The following is a 15,812-nucleotide window of genomic DNA, read 5'->3' on the forward strand; positions in this document are numbered from 1 at the left end:
TCTGCCTCTCAGGAGCCTTGGTGGCCGTCTGTATTAGCATCAGTAAGGTAATAAACGTCTGTGGGCTGGAACAGAAATACTCAAAGTAATCGTGTGCCCTGGAGACATCTGAGGCGGCTGCGGACCAGGCCCGGTAACTGTGGCCAGCAGTGTTTGCTGTGCGCTAGGCTCTAAGCGAGGCCCCTCGATACATTATTTCATTTAATTCTCAAATACGGAGTGGGCACCATTTTATCCCCAGCTGGGGGAGAAATAACTGGTTGATGGAAGAGCCAGATCTCACCTGCAGACTTACTGCAGCAGAGAGAGCTTCCCCCACTTTGTTTTTCCGAAAGAAAACCGTAACCTTTTTACTGGTGAGGCCAGCCATCTCTGGCTTCTATGCCGGTCATGTTGTTGCCTGTTGCCCCTGGATGCGATGGCACCTGTTCTCTTCCTGTCATGCTCATATGAGAACCTTGCCATAGGGATTACACACCCGTAGTCCCCAGGCTCTGTGGCTGACTTCACAATGCTGAGATTTTATGGTGACTTCTTAGCATCAAGATGCTATTATATTAGGGGCGCCTGGGTGGCTCAGTGGGTTAAAGCCCCTGCCTTCAGCTCAGGTCATGATCCCAGGGTCCTGGGATCGAGCCCCACATCGGGCTCTCTGCTCAGCAGGGAGCCTGCTTCCTCCTCTCTCTCTCTCTCTGCCTGCCTCTCTGTCTACTTGTGATCTCTATCTGTCAAATAAATAAAATCTTTAAAAAAAAAAAAAGATGCTATTATATTAGAATCATTAATTGAATAAATTGACATTTTACTGGCTTGGATGAAATTGAGATGGTGATACACGGGGTGTGTGTGTGTGTGTAGGAGATAGCTGGAAGATATGCATTAGCAAGAAGTCAGGACCCGAAAATACTACTGGAGGTCCAAATATCTGAGTAACAATATTACTTTCCGACAGAGAACTCTTTACTAGAAGGATTCTCAGTAGGAGCTGAATTGCTTTTATTAGTTTATTTATAGTGTGCTCTTCCCTTTTCACCTCTATTTCAAAAGAGGGTATTGGTGCTTTTTAGAATGTGTGAAAGTTCTCCATTTACAGAGTCCTGGAAGATGTTTTCTGCCAGCTCCTTGGTTCAGCAGCTCTCAGTGAGCTCCAGTGAAGACAGGGGGAGGAAAAAAAAAAAAAAAGCTTCCATCCTGTCCATCCTCTTTGGCGTGCATTTCCTGACCCATCCCCCTCCTGCTCAGATTCCCCACACAGGGTGGGCGTCTACAGGACACTTAGGAAGCTCCTCTGATTCTGGTTCCCTGTTATTCCTCTTCTCACTGCTTTACTATTCTCCACTCAATTTCAAACTAAATGGAACTGCAGATGGGCACATGAGCACAGAGGTTTCCCAAAATACACATTTTTCATGAGCGCTTCCCTCTCGAAGTGTGTGGACAGAGCCAGCATATTATCTCCCCATTATCACTCTGTTTTAATGTCTAACTGACAGATGCCTGTCAGTAAAACAAGGCAATAATGGGCAGAAAAAGCTCTCTGCTCTCAGCAAAAAAAGAAAGACCCCGGATCCCTGTCAGGCTCAGAGACGCTCATCAGCCACTGTTAAAGTAAAGAAGACTTATACGTGCCTCTTCGGGGAATGCCCATAAATGGCCTAAATGTTTTCACCCTACTTAGTGAAAAAGGGGAGCTGTTTCTCATACATGGGCCGATTTCTCCTCCTGGTGGAAGCTGGCCCAACGTGTTAATGGGTTACTGCAACCCCAGAGTGGGGCGTGGCCATGCCAGATGGCACCTGCAGGCTTCACTGGGTGAGACTGCCGTCCTGATGAGTCACAGGCAAGGTCTGGCTGATACAGGCTCAGTGATCTCAACCCGTCAGTCTGATGCATCGCGGTTCTGCCAGTCTGCCTCCCTGCGCTCAGGCTCCTTTAGGTGGATCTAGTCAACAGCACCACAGTGGAAGGATACAGGGGCCAGTGATACCCACTGATCTGGGCCACAGTGAGCAAAATAGGGGATATTTTAGATTTGTTCTCATTTTCCTAAGAAACTAGTCAATGCAGAAGTCCTCTATCTATGAGGGGTGTTCAGCCTAAGGAAAGACGAAGTCAGACAGCAGAACAGGTGAGGGAAACAGTGCCCGCCCTTCTTACTGAGAGTGCCGGACAGCAGGAACCATGTCCTTGACTTATTTTGTGTTCATCTGAATCACAAATCCAGCCCTCTAGACCAGGAAGGTGAGTTATGGGGTGACAGTCTGATTTTTCTTTTAATTTCAGTAAAAACAGGTGGACCTTGGGATGCCTGGGTGGCTCAGTCATTAAGCGTCTGCCTTCGGCTCAGGTCATGATCCCAAGGTCCTGAGATCGAGCCCCACATTGGGCTCTCGGCTCCATGGGGGTCTGCTTCTCCCTCTCCCACTGCCTCTGCTGTGTTCCCTCTCTCATTGCATCTCTCTGTCAAATAAATAAAACATTAAAAAAAAAACAGGTGGACATTTAAGAATAATCTAAACAATAACGAAACAACTCAGTTACTATAGCTTGTAACTAAGGCACCAGTTCCTCACTCTGAAAATTGGCAATCAAAGGAAAGAATTAAGCAGTGATCATGCCTTTTCTGTGCACGTTGGATTTCAGCATAACCAGATTGCGCTGGTTGATGAGGGAAAGTTTTTCATTACAGGAGAATTCCTGCTACTAAAGTTGGAAGGGAAATTCGACTTAGAATGCTTGATTTTGTAGTCCCCCAAGTGAAATAATTACTTCATGCAACTGTCATCAATGGATGCAATAATTAGGCCAGTAGAATATTGATGGGGAAGGTCACACTGAGGGAATCCCTGCCATCACTTGAACCCACTAAAAGTGGGACAGCTACCATTACATTCGGTGCCCCCTGATGTGATGCAGTGAGAAGTACACAGAGTCACCTATGAACTGTTGTCTAAGAGATGAACTTGAGCTCAGTCAAGCCCATCTATAAGTTCACAGAAAACACAGGGGACAGAGGAACAAATTAAATGATACCACAAGAAAGCAAAATTAGAACACGGCTTTCTTCAGCAAGACAGTGGCATAAGGAGTAAAAGGAGGTGCCATGTAAAATTTACTTAAAGAGACATCTAATATTACATCTTGGGACACCTGGGTGGCTTAGTTGGTTAAGCGTCTGTGTTCAGCTCAGGTCATGATCCCAGGGTGCTGGGATCGAGTCCCTCAGCAGGGAGTCTCCTTCTTCCTCTATGCTCTCCTCTGCTTGTGCTCTTTCTCTCTCTCATGTTTTCTCTCTCTCTCTCTCTCTCCTCCTTAAATTTAAAAAGAAAAAAAAAATTCTAAAAAGGCCTTGTCTGGATCATTTAAACAAACCAAGCATAACAGATTTGGGGGGAGGATGATATGAATACAGTTTGGGTATTAGATGATACCAGAAGATCATTAAGTTTGTTAGACAGTGGCTTGTGGTTATATAAGAAAATGTCCATATTTTTAGAAATTCATACTCAAGTATATAAGGGGTAAAATAATAATTTCTGGGATTTACTTGAAAATCTTAATAAGAGGGGCGCCTGGGTGGCTCAGTTGGTTAAGAGTCCTGGGTCCTGGGATGGAGCCCATGTTGGGCTCCCAGCTCATCAGGGAGCCTGCTTCTCTCTCTGCCTCTGCCCCTCCCCCTGGGTCACACTTGTCTCTCTTACTTGATTGCTCTCTCTCTCAAATAAATAAAAATCTTCTTTAAAAATATTCATAGGGAAAAAAATTAATAGGAAAGAAGGGAGAAATGGCAAAGAGAGAGAGAGAGGAAGACATAGGTGTGACGAAATATTGATTAATTGTCAGATGGGCACACTGGAATATATGTCAATTTACTATTCTATTTGTTTGGAACTTTTCATGGTAAAAATACTAAGAAAAAGAGTAACAGAGCTCTCTCAGAGGTGGTAGTAGGGATCCACTGGGGCTGTAACTGGATAATGTCATTATCTGATGATCAAAAATGTCATGGTATTTTTCTTATTTTTTGAAGACGTCTTTGCTAAAAGAAAAACTCATTTTGTTAGATTGGGGGGGCATCCCTAGAAACCAATTCCATTGCCTTCCATCAAGCAACTAGAGGAGATTTGGGTAACAAATAGTCTCTGGTGTGAAAGTGAATGCTGATCTTAGCTGGAATAACTTGCTTTCTTCAGCATCCGCAGTGGTGGTTCTCCAGGGACTTATCTGGCTACATGTGTTTTTCACATTTATTAGTGAAATTGGAGATTCAAGAATAAAACACAGTCTTCAGGAACATTTTGTTAATTTGTGACACACTAGAGATTTTTAGCCCATAAAGCAAATGAATGAGCTCCATGGGGGTATAACTGTTATTTTCACCCTGGAAGGCAGTAAAGACCCACTGTATTTATTAAGCACTTAGAGAATGAAAGTGAATAGTACTATGAAAATAGGAAAGTATACTCACACTACTGCTATTAATAGTGTAATTTTTTTTTTTTTGTCTGTTCTGAAGGAAAACCCATCAGATGAAAATTTAAAAGTGAAGGTAGACCTCTGCCTATGTGGCTGTTTTATCTTAGGTAAGAATTTAATTCCTTGTCAGTATTCATTTGTTTTGTTTCTAGTCAGACAGGCTGGATCAGGTTACGGAAACTCACCTATTCTTTCTGGCAGGGCTGGAGAGACAAAGAAATGAACAGACTAGATATTTGATTCAGGACCTTCCTGCTGAGTGGTTGCAAGGCCTGTGGGACAACCCTCCATGTAAGCCAATGAGCCAGGCTATTTAGAACAGGTGTTGAAGATATTGGGCTGCTAGGGAGGCTTGGGTACAGAGCAGGCTGGTCCTCACACTGAATAAGTCCAGTTAAAGGTGATGCTCTGGGATGCTTGGTGGGGCTCAGTCCCATAAGTGTCTGCCTTTGGCTCAGGCCATGATCCCAAGGTCCTGGGATGGAGCCTCCATCAGACTCCCTGCTGCTCCCCCTGCTTGTGCTCTCTCCCGCTCAAATAAATAAAATCTTAAAAAAATAAAATAAAATAAAGGTGATGCTCCAACAGGTAGGCGGGCTGTGTGAGATGTGGGGACTGATGTCAAGATGCATGCTGAGCTGGGCTAGGCAGCCAAAGGAGAAGAACAAGAAAGGGGCATGGGCTTGAATGAGAAAAACTCACTCCTCAGACGTTCCTTTGAAGGAATTCATTGAATGCCTTGCACTGAGGTCCATAGGAAGTGAGGAAGAAAGAGGCCTCATTCCCCGCCAGTACCATGTTGCACAAGAACCCAGAATATACACTGGGAAGAGATTCCATGATAAAGTGATTCAGGTAACTCAGCCCTTGGCTATGTGTTGCTTTTTTCCAGAGCTTGTTTGGATCTTAACTTAAAAGACTGCACCATTTTATTTTGGAGAAACACTAGGAAAGAACCTATGGTTTATCTCTGCATGTATGAGGATGTGTGTGTGTGTGTGTGTGTGTGTGTGTGTGTGTCTGTGTGTCTGTGTGTGTAGCGGACAGACAGGGAGCAGAGTCTAAGGGCCGAGGAGAGTGATTCCAGGGGCCCTTCTTGTGCTTTGTCACTATCTTTACACAAGACTGTCAAAGCAGCTGTCAGCAGTTCTGCCTCCATGAGACATTTGCTAGGGCAGAGGGAACGGTAGCAAGGAGGACTATAGAGGGGATGGGCCAGGCAGGGAGATCCAGAGCAGGATTGGAAGGAGCCTCTTGTCCCCACCCCAGCCCCAGCAGGATCTGGAAGGAGCCTCTTGTCCCCACCCCAGCCCCAGCAGGATCTGGAAGGAGCCTCTTGTCCCCACCCCAGCCCCAGCAGGATCTGGAAGGAGCCTCTTGTCCGCACCCCAGCCCCAGCAGGATCTGGAAGGAGCCTCTTGTCCCCACCCCAGCCCCCAGCTCTTGTAAGATGACCTTGCTGCCTTACAGTCTTAAACCCTGCCCATTACCGAGTGCCTTCCTCGTGCCAGCCATCCACCTATCCCGGGTCCTCAGCCTCAGGGAGGAGGCGGCGGCTCAGCAGCAAGGAGCTGACTTCTGTTGCTAAGCACTGGGTGGCAGGTAAAAGACAGGGCTCTGCCCCTGTCCCCACATCACCCCCACTAAATGCTCCCAGAGTGCTCCTGACCCCAAAGCCAAACATGGTACCAAAACAACACAAAGACACCCAGAGACCTGCTGCCTCACTAGACCACATGTGAAAGCACCATGGGAACTGGGGGCCTTCTAAAAATATAAGGCATATGATAGGGAGTCCATCTCTAATGCCAAAGACAGGGATGAAAAGCAAAATCCAAGGAGCTTTCATCCTTACTCTGCACTTGCCTAATTCTTTGTCAAGCTGAGCAACTTCAGTTATCCTGGTGCCAAAACCAAGGGCAAAATGCAGCCAAGTGTCTTGGGACATCAAGGGCCTGAAAGCGCTGCAGGGAGGCCTGGGGCCCCCAGAGCCTCTGGACATCACCCTGGGAAAGGGCAAAACTGCAGCCTCCCCGTGGTCTTGGTGACATGCAGATGGCGAAAGCCCTAAGGAACCCCGTCTTAAATCAGTCAACAGCTGGCTGTATTCTAGAATGCAGGAAGCTATGGTTAAGAATTTAGCAAACCTGTATGCCTAGTACTGGGCTATTTCCACAGAAGAGGGTGAATGAGGTAATACTGGGAACGAACCCCGCATCAGCCTCCTTAATGGTGGGCATTCACTTGGATGCTGGCAGAACATGGGTATGAGCGTAGCATCAGATCAGAAGCTTCTGGTTCTTACAACGTATTCTGCCCTCATTGTAGCTGAACTGTTCATCCCCTGTGTTATCAGAGATCCTGGTCAGCATTCTGTAGCCAGCACGCTTTTCCTTATGCTAGAGAGGGAGCTGTTTGGTACTGGGCACCCTGGATATCTCTTGAAAAATACACTTTTATTTTTCATCTCCAAGTGATGTCCCATGAATGTCTTATTCTGTTTTGCCTTCTCCCCTCTATTGTTTTTAAACTTGTCATTTCAACTTTTCTGATGCGTCCCGATTGCTCTCCAGTCCCCCGAACTCATCAGTGAGCTCTACTCCGCAGCCCCCACCTCCATGGACTCAGCAGGGCTGGGGGGGCGGGGAGCCCGTTATTATTTATAAGTGTAATTCAGCTGTTGCCGTGTCTTTGAATGCACAGGGTAGTTGGGGGATTTTTAATTGCCATTTTCATCTATATAATTAAAATTAAATGAAAAAATGGATAGCCTCCAAAATCTGAATTAATTTTATGAGCACTTCTTGAGGGGAAAAAATATGTATAAACATGATAATTGTTACTTGATTTGCCTTCAGCACGACTAGAGGATTTTTACCTGCCTGAAGAGAAAATTAGTAATTTTAAATGAAAGGAAAAAAAAAAAAAAAGATTAGTCTGATACTCCTGGTGCTTCTTGCGGCTGAGAATCAAAAATAATAATGCGGATGGGAAAATGATAAATAACTCTGGGTATCACATTCAGACAGTACACTGTGAGATTGGAGCTCTGTGGATCCAGCTTGCCTCATGCCAGTCTGGAATTTTTTCCTTACCCATTGGTTCATCACCGGTGTTTACACATTCCTCAAGAAAATGTCTTTACCCGCAAATCCAAACCTCCTTCATGCTCGGAAACAAGCATTCCGCCTCCTCCCTCTGCTCTGCAAGTGTGACAATGCACACAGAAGCGGAGAATAAGGAGAAAACAAAAAGGCAGGGTTTTTTTGTGTTTTTTTTGTTTTTGTTTTTTGTTTTAAATCCATTGGGCCCGCCAAGGTTGCCGTCTCTGGACTCCTGAAGCGCCTGACGGACATGTTTATAAAGACCCGGATGGTCACTTTATTTGGAATGACAAACTCCCCGCTCCACATAATGAGGTCAGTGAAGCATCCAGAAAAGAAATGTATAATTTGGTAGCGTGGGTCTGTAAGCACAGCCCTGCCGAGACTATTTAAGTTTAATGAAGCAGCTACTTTGCCGCTACACACTCCTAGTGAATGGCCTCCTTGGCATGTTTTTGAAAACTTAAATGTTGCTGGTAATCATGTCCCAGCAATCTCCTTGGAGAGCTTTTGTGCCCTGTTCTCAGAAGAAATATGCTGCTTTTACATGTTAATGCTTTTGAAATTAGTCATTTGCTCCATTTTCACTGGGAAAGGAAGGTCAGTGTGTGATTTCCCGCCTGCCTTCATTTTCTGTGCATATTCAGGAAACTCCAAGTCCGTTCATGGCATGCCGTGCACTGTCTGCTTATAACATGCCTCAAAAGCCGGGGAAATGTTCTATCAAAGAGTGTTCCTATTCTCAGAGACTGTTCTTAGAATTCTGAGGCTAAAAGTCTCCCTCAGAGGGGAAAGTTCCTGGATAGGCCATTATTACTTTTTCCCCCCCCTTGTTTCAATCACTGACCAACATGCACTGTCCATTCATTGGTCTCATTGAGGAGGCCTTGCTCCCTGTGTATGCAGACCTCTAGGAAGGCTAAGGGATGTTTTCAAGATGCCTTCCTAAAGCAGAGTTGTTCATGTAAAACTAACGTCAGGCTTCCGAATCCTGGGCCAGTTTTAATGATGTGCAACTCTGGGACCAGAAAGACTGCTAGCCATTCTCCCAAATTTAGGGCAGTGTCCCCTGAGTAAGCAAGGGCATGATGACTAGTGGAAAGGGGCCATGTCCTCATGGCTCTGCAGCTCCTAAGAGGGTCTGTGGAACCCTCCTCAGGTAAAGTCAAGTCAGACTTGAAATGGCCGGACTCTGCACCATCAGAAACTTCAAAAGAATAGCCACTAGTTTCTTAAAAAAAAAAAAAAAAATTCTTGGAGTGGATAAAAGAATGAATAAATTTGCTTCTTGATTTGCTTTTTGACCAACTCTGGTTGTGGGGGTGACAGAGGACCCTTCTAGAACATATTGAGACCTGAGGAACCCACTTCTTAAAAATCTCTGGCTTTGTGTGGGTCGAGTTTGGAGGTCCATGCTTGCTGTAGACTGCCCCTCCAGGCTTGGGGCCTGCTCAGTCCACTGCTAGGCAGCCTGCCTGACCAGGTCAGTGCTGCTAACACACATACTCTTACACTCTGATGTTTACCTGTAATCCATGATAATGTGTATACCCCAACAGAGATGCCAGCCTAACGGATTCCACCCCAAAACAGCCATATTGTCCTAAATCTAAGAGATGAAAGTCAACTGGTCACTGAAAATGCAGCTCTAATGGAAACAAGCCTGAAAAGGAACTTGAGCATAGCTTGCATTCTATTTTCCAGTATATTTATCATGGGCTAGATAAGGGAAGGTCATAGTGGCTGCTGTAACATATAACCCAAGGATCTCCGGCAGAATAGCAGGTTCTCACCACCTACCCTCACTAAACATTTTCATGGACAAGGGAAAAATCTGTGTTCAAGGATCTGAACAGACAGGTCTGGGGAGAATGAGGAGAAGTGCATGAACAAGGAAGAAGGTGCCTCCATGCCACCTGCCAATGGGATGGAGTGGCACAAGGGTCAGAGCTCAAGCATGATCCAGGAGGACAGCACGGCAGAAGCTCACCAGCCATAGGGTGGTGATGGTTTTCAAAGATAGAAACGTAATGTCGCTCAGCTTACAGTAAGAGCAGGAATGAAGGTAGCTGTGGCAGTAATTCGCTACACGTGACTCAGTCTAGGTCACAAAGCATGTTCACGTTTATTATTTGAGGCCTTACCAACACCCCTACCAAGTGGCTCAGGAAGTATTAGTGCCTTCATTCCAAATATGCAAGAAATCTCAACTGTGGCTCAGAAGCTGAGTGATAGACCCCAGTGAGTACCAAGCCAAGGTGCAGGCTTGGGGGCCCTGCCTCTGAGAACAGAACTTCTTCCCCTAGCTCTGCAATCCTCCAATTTGCCAAGAGGTTCCAGGGGCTGCTGGGGCCAGAGGGCAGTGGAGGTGAACAGAGCCCCCCACCTCCCCTTCTCCGGACGCGTCCTGCTGGTGCCATCCATGTTCCCATGGAAATCACTTACCAGAGGCAGACTGTTCAGAAACATGGCAACGATTAGCTGCTGCCCGGTTGGTTCCTTGCTTTGGTGAAACCTGAACTCCGTCCTTTAAAGGGGTCACAGTTTAACAGACAGGCCTTTTGTATCTTAACAATGGTCCCATCAGGCTTTCTTTCATGGGGCCATTCCCTCCTCTTTTGCTATCTTCCTCTCGTCCACCTAGCGCCGCCGTTTTCACTGTGTGCAGCTGGACTCGGCCAGTGCCAAATCATGTTTTATTCGCAGCCTGAGAAAGCAATTAGACAAGCAGTCAAGCCTGGCCAACAAAGGACTTGTCCTACCAGTGCAGTCTGATGTTCAAGTTTACAGAGACACGCCACCCCCCACCGGCGCGGTGTTTTGGCCCTGAGAAATCCCCGAGAGCCGAATTCTTGGGTGAACTAGGAAGATACTCTCCCACAGGAACAGCAGTGTTGATAAGAAAGCAGTTGAATGGTGCTTGAAATTTTGCAGGAAGATCAGTGGAAGCCCAGTTAGGCTGCAAACCGACAGCTCAGCTCTTTCTAGCATCCACAGCCACCGCCTGCTGTTTTCCCAGGTGGCTCTGAAGGAGACAGGGAAATGCAGCGGGCCATTTGTCACTGCCCCAGGTGCAACATATGCAAGCCAACTGGCGCATGCGTCCTGCCGAGGCTGTCTCCTGCTCCAGGCCTGGTCCAGGCCTCCGGATTTCCTTTTGACTGAGACTGGGGAGAACGACACTCCCATCTCTCCTCCTCCACCTGAGGAGATGATGAGATCCGCTCTTGTGGGGTCGGAACCAACTCAGCCCTTCCCACCAAGACCTCAGATGTCTATGCTCCGTATTAGCCTTTACACGCCATTTGCAATTAAAGATGTGGTCTTTTAGAAGCAATGGGAACTCATCACGGGCACGCCAATCTTGGAATCTCAAGGTACTTCTGGTGCTTGGTGGCCAGCAAATACGCCAATATGTTCTTCAGTGAGTGCCAGACCAGAGTGACTCATCAGGCAGGTCCCTAGTGGGGTCCAGGGCTCTGAAGGAATAGCCCAAGAGAAAGCAAGCTTGAGGAGCTTTCTGTCCCTTTAGGCTCAACTCTGTGCCCGGCACCCACTATGAAGCAAAGAAACGGATCAGATGGCCTTTGATATCTCTTTTGCCTTTGAGAAGAGAAATGAAGTCCATCACCCAGAAGTGAAATTACAGATATAAAATAAGTTTAATGGGGACTCTAGTTCTAGAATTGTTAAGGGCATTTTTAGGGCAGATTTAGGTCGTATATTTAGAATGGCTTCCTTTGATGAGAACTTAATCTGTGTTATAAGTGAATGAACTTGGGGACATTGTGTGCCTAAGCGATGTCCTTTCACTGGGGCAGTCTAACTCCTCCTGACAGCCCTGGTCCCCTTTCTTCCCTCTGTGCATCCCTCCTCTGGCTCCCACCTGGTCCATCAAGCACAGGGAGGGAGGGTTTGGTCCTAAGAGTTGAAGTTACGCAAAACCCGAAAATAGCTCTCAGTGCATGCAGACATAATGATTCCATGCAGCAAGAAGGTCACTGTGTCTGCTTTTCCTGCCAACACTCCCCTAGCTCTTCATCTATGGCTGCCTTGTGAGGCCAGAGAGCTGTGCCAGGAAGTTACCCTGGGTGACTGGGAGGCATTATGAGAATTTATAATAATGTCAGTGGGGTTTTAGAAGAGCAAGCCAGGGGAAAGGGATTAGGTGCAGTTTTAGAAGTTGGGGTTTGAACATCCTTCCGTTCTGTGGCCTGAGAGCTACCATAACTCAGTTACTTTAAAAAAAAAAAAAAAAATCTGGCCTCTGCTACAAATCAACTCCACCCTGTGAACCCTGCCAACAATTAGAAAGATATCTCTGCCGAAAGTTTACCGTGGTTATCCGAATGGTGGGGTTATGAGTGAGTTGTGTTGTTTTCCTTGTATTTTTCTGTACTTTCTCTAACATACAGTTTCTGGTTTCGGCCATGTAAAAAGAAAGAAAGGCAACAAAACCTATTTAAAAAACAAAACCCTATAGGGGTGCCTGGGTAGCTCAGTGGGTTAAAGCCTCTGCCTTTGGCTCAGATTATGGTCCCGGGGTCCTGGGATGGAGCCCCTCATCAGGCTCTCTGCTCAGCGGGGAGCCTGCCTGCCCCTCTCTCTCTGCCTGCCTCTCTGCCTACTTGTGATCTCTGTCTGTCAAATAAATAAATAAATAAATAGCAAAACTAAACAAGCTAATCATGCAATTGTAGCCTTGTATGTTACTGCCTGGCAGTTGAGAAGCCTGTGTCCTCACATCATGCCTCAGGTCAGGGCTGGTGTCCAGAATCCCCTCCCCACCACCAGCTTCCAAAGGTGTCCGGCAGAGAGCAGACCACAACACAGAGAGGATTTGTGTCAGCCAAGGACAGGAATGGGAACATGCTCGAGTGAGGCCAGCCAGATACCACAGCAGCAAGGAGGGGATTCCCTCCCCGTCCAACTGTCTCTGATGTTCAGGCCTCCCTGACATCCTGCGTGTTGGGAGGGAGGGCATCAGTTCATCTGCAAACACTGCGTTCTTCTCCTAAGAATATCCATTTGATGCACATTATTCTGGAAGTTGGGAAGATCCTGTTTTCCAGACCCAGAGGGATCAAGTACTATTTAATAACTGGGAGAAACAGACAGCAGAAAACAAGCTTTTGAAGAATTCCTGAAGTCCTCCTGGGGCTGTGGGATGGATTTGCCTCAGTTTGGGGCCTTTGCCATACAGTCTGCTTACTGATGTGAACTCAGTCCAGCAACCAGTCCTGCATCTGTCTACAGAGTCTGGGCCCTGTTGGGCTCCAGCGCTTGAGGGGAGCAGGCTGGGCAGAAACAGCCATACTTCTAAAAGTGAGATGCAACTCTTACAAGTTTCTATAACAATCTCTATTTTTCATGCATCATGTGCAGACTTCTTACTGGATACAGTGCTGTTGCTCATACCAGCGGGTATGACTACTTTGAATCTGAGGTCCAGTTCAAGCCCATACCACCCCGACTGGGGACAGAATTCTTTGCAGGCTATTTGACAGGCTTATGTGTCAGGGAATGGATTGTTGTTAACAGGCAGTGGAGCTCTCATCCATCCTCATTTCTTGCATTCTTCTGTGTGATTCTCTATGATGAGGCAGTATTCCACTAACAAAGACTTGATTCTAATATTTGATGGCGATATCCATTAAGAAAAAAATGTAACAAGCTCAAACAACTAATCACTTCCCATGAATATCTATTTAAGACAAGGCTAAAATAGGTTAAGTTTTTAAAGGAAGTTAATTGTCACGATACATTAAGTAGATAATTGTATTATGGGACACAGATACAGCAACAGTCAGAAAGGTGGACGTTAATTGATTCTTTCGGGCCAATAACTGTCCTAGAAGCTGCTATTTCGCCACTTTTTTTTTTCCCCCTTTCTCTCTGTTTTTAATCTTAGCATCTTAGAATGAAGCCGAATGGGGAATAAATTGCTTACCAGAAAAAAGAGTTGCAACAGGTTTTAATAATGATTCTAGTAACTTTGAGAGAGTGTCAACAAAGACTTATTGCTTCTCTGGCAACAGAGCAGGGGAACTGCTTATCTCCTCTTCAGATTGGGCTCCAGAACCATCACGCCCTCCCCTCTCCAAGAGCGGGGCTCCTAAAAGTTTATGGACACCGACACGCTCATTCTTCTGCTCATAAGCACGTCCACGCTGTCTCGGGGGCTCTGTGCGCGTGCGCGCGCGTACCTGACCTGGTAACCAGACGAGGCGCCACGTCTAGGCTCCCCCTGTTATTTATATTAAATAATGACATGATGATGTGGGTGGCCTGTAATTCCCCCGTTTTCTGTTAACCACCCTGCCCAACTATTTCCTGATCTCTCCTAGATGGAAATCCTCTATGAACGTGGAAGCCATTAGCAGAGTAATTGCTGTCTGTTACCATGACAACCAGCCGCTGCAGTCACCTGCCTGAAGTGTTGCCAGACTGCACCAGCTCGGCTGCGCCTGTGGTGAAGACCGTGGAGGACTGTGGCAGCCTAGTGAATGGGCAGCCACAGTATGTCATGCAAGTTTCGGCCAAGGACGGGCAGCTGCTGTCAACAGTGGTGCGGACTCTTGCCACCCAGAGGTAGTACCGCTATTAAAATAATTGAATCTGTAATGGATCCGTCGACTCTCTGTCAGATGGAGAGAGGCCAGAGGGAACGTAATTAGCGTTCAGGTCTTTGTGTCAGGTGAGAGGAGGTGCTACCCAAGTTCTCTTCTCGCCGTTTCTATAGCGATGGGGCATAAAGCTCAAATTCCCCTTGTTGAGTTTTCCTCTTCAAGTCAAACCTACAGAGAGAGTCAGGCAGGCAAAGACCCCACAAAACACAGGGTGCTTTCACTGTGTTTGGTATGTGGACACTGCCGTGGTAATTATGCTCTTGTTGCCAGGCGCTAACAAAGGTGGCCCTTTGTGAGGCTTGGAGGAAGGAGGCACCTGATTTCAGGTGACAGAGCTGAAGTGATTAGACTTGTGGGCACAACTGCTGAAGAGACACTCCTGGTGCTTGTGCCAGTCAGCGCTGGCTAATGGAGCACCGTCCGGGGCTTCTTCCTGGGTGAGCCTCTTCTCTGGCACGTCCCCATTTGGGGGCCTCTTCTGTGGCCCCCTCCTTTGTGCCCCATGGGCCCCCCAACTTCTGAGCCTTCCCAACACACCCTGCCCTACAAGGTCCTTTTGTTCAAATTATCACAACTTGTCTCCCCTGAATGAGGAACCGAAGAGAGGCCAAAGGCTCCAAACAGCGCAGAGATGGCTCATCCAGGCTGGCACTTTGCCCCTGGAGGTCTCTCCTCTTATGCTTTTGCTCTCCAACGGCAGACTGAGAGCCATGGGCTGCCCGGCCAATACATGCTCATTGGCTTCTCCAGCTTTCCGTCAGGATAAGTAGGGACAGGTCTGACCAATAAACGTATGGTGGGTATCAACACTGGACCTGACCTCTGATACCAGCACCACTTCTGACCCAGAAGCTTTAGGCCAGTCACTTACACACTGACTGCTTACCTCGGTCGGAGCAAGTCAACCACACCCTACAGCAGAGACCCGGGCCCACACGCACCTCTGGCAGGACTGCTGGCAGCACCAGAGCATTTCCTGTCCCAGCCTGGATATGGTGGCCACCAGACATAGACTCACACCCTCGTGTATCTTGGAAACGCTGCCCATACATCTTCAGCCGATTGGCACAGTTTTTGCTAAGGGATGAAGTAGAAAGAAGTCAATATATATTTTCCCACCTCTCGAAAAGCTTCTAACAACTGGTTAGGACTCAGAATATGACAAGGCGATGAGCATCATTGCTCATCTCTGAACTGAGACAGGTCACTGTATGTGTACCCAACACCCTGGCAGCCTTGAGACACTGTGTTTAGTCAGGAAGAACAGGCTACAGAGCTAAGACGACTTAGACCTGTGAGGCGGGGTGTGTTTGTACACATGTGTATCAGGGGTTTTCACATGTTCTCATCACAAGGTCGTATAAACCAGATTATTTCCAACTTTCACACACATTTGACTCAGTGGGAATGAAGGAGCCAAGAGGAGCCAGAGAAATGTCAACTCCTTCACCTTTCTTCTCCCAGCCCTGAGTGGGTCCCACTTCCGGGCAAGCAGAAAGGAAGTCTTTTCCTCGTTTAATCCCCTTTCAGCCTTCACTCATTCCCAGGATCATCCCAGAAAGGCCCATGGGAAATAGTGCTTCCATGGCTGTTTCCATTTGGC

At 47.0% G+C, this 15,812-nt stretch overlaps 1 protein-coding gene across 2 annotated transcripts in view; it reads left to right on the top strand.

Annotated features, from left to right (window-relative positions):
• MARCHF3 (membrane associated ring-CH-type finger 3) overlaps window positions 1-15,812 on the top strand; it is a 137,240-nt gene that overhangs the window by 87,314 nt on the left and 34,114 nt on the right. For both annotated transcript variants that reach the window (XM_004737436.3, XM_013056067.2), the window contains exon 2: window positions 13,928-14,171. In XM_004737436.3, the coding sequence (XP_004737493.1) occupies window positions 13,984-14,171 (188 nt within the window). In that variant the 5' untranslated portion in view covers window positions 13,928-13,983. The remainder of the gene's footprint in view (window positions 1-13,927; window positions 14,172-15,812) is intronic.

This window comes from Mustela putorius, unplaced genomic scaffold (genome assembly GCF_011764305.1).
Source record: "Mustela putorius furo isolate JIRA1106 unplaced genomic scaffold, ASM1176430v1.1 tig00000145_pilon_pilon_pilon, whole genome shotgun sequence".
In the NCBI taxonomy this organism is placed as follows: Eukaryota; Metazoa; Chordata; class Mammalia; order Carnivora; family Mustelidae; genus Mustela; species Mustela putorius.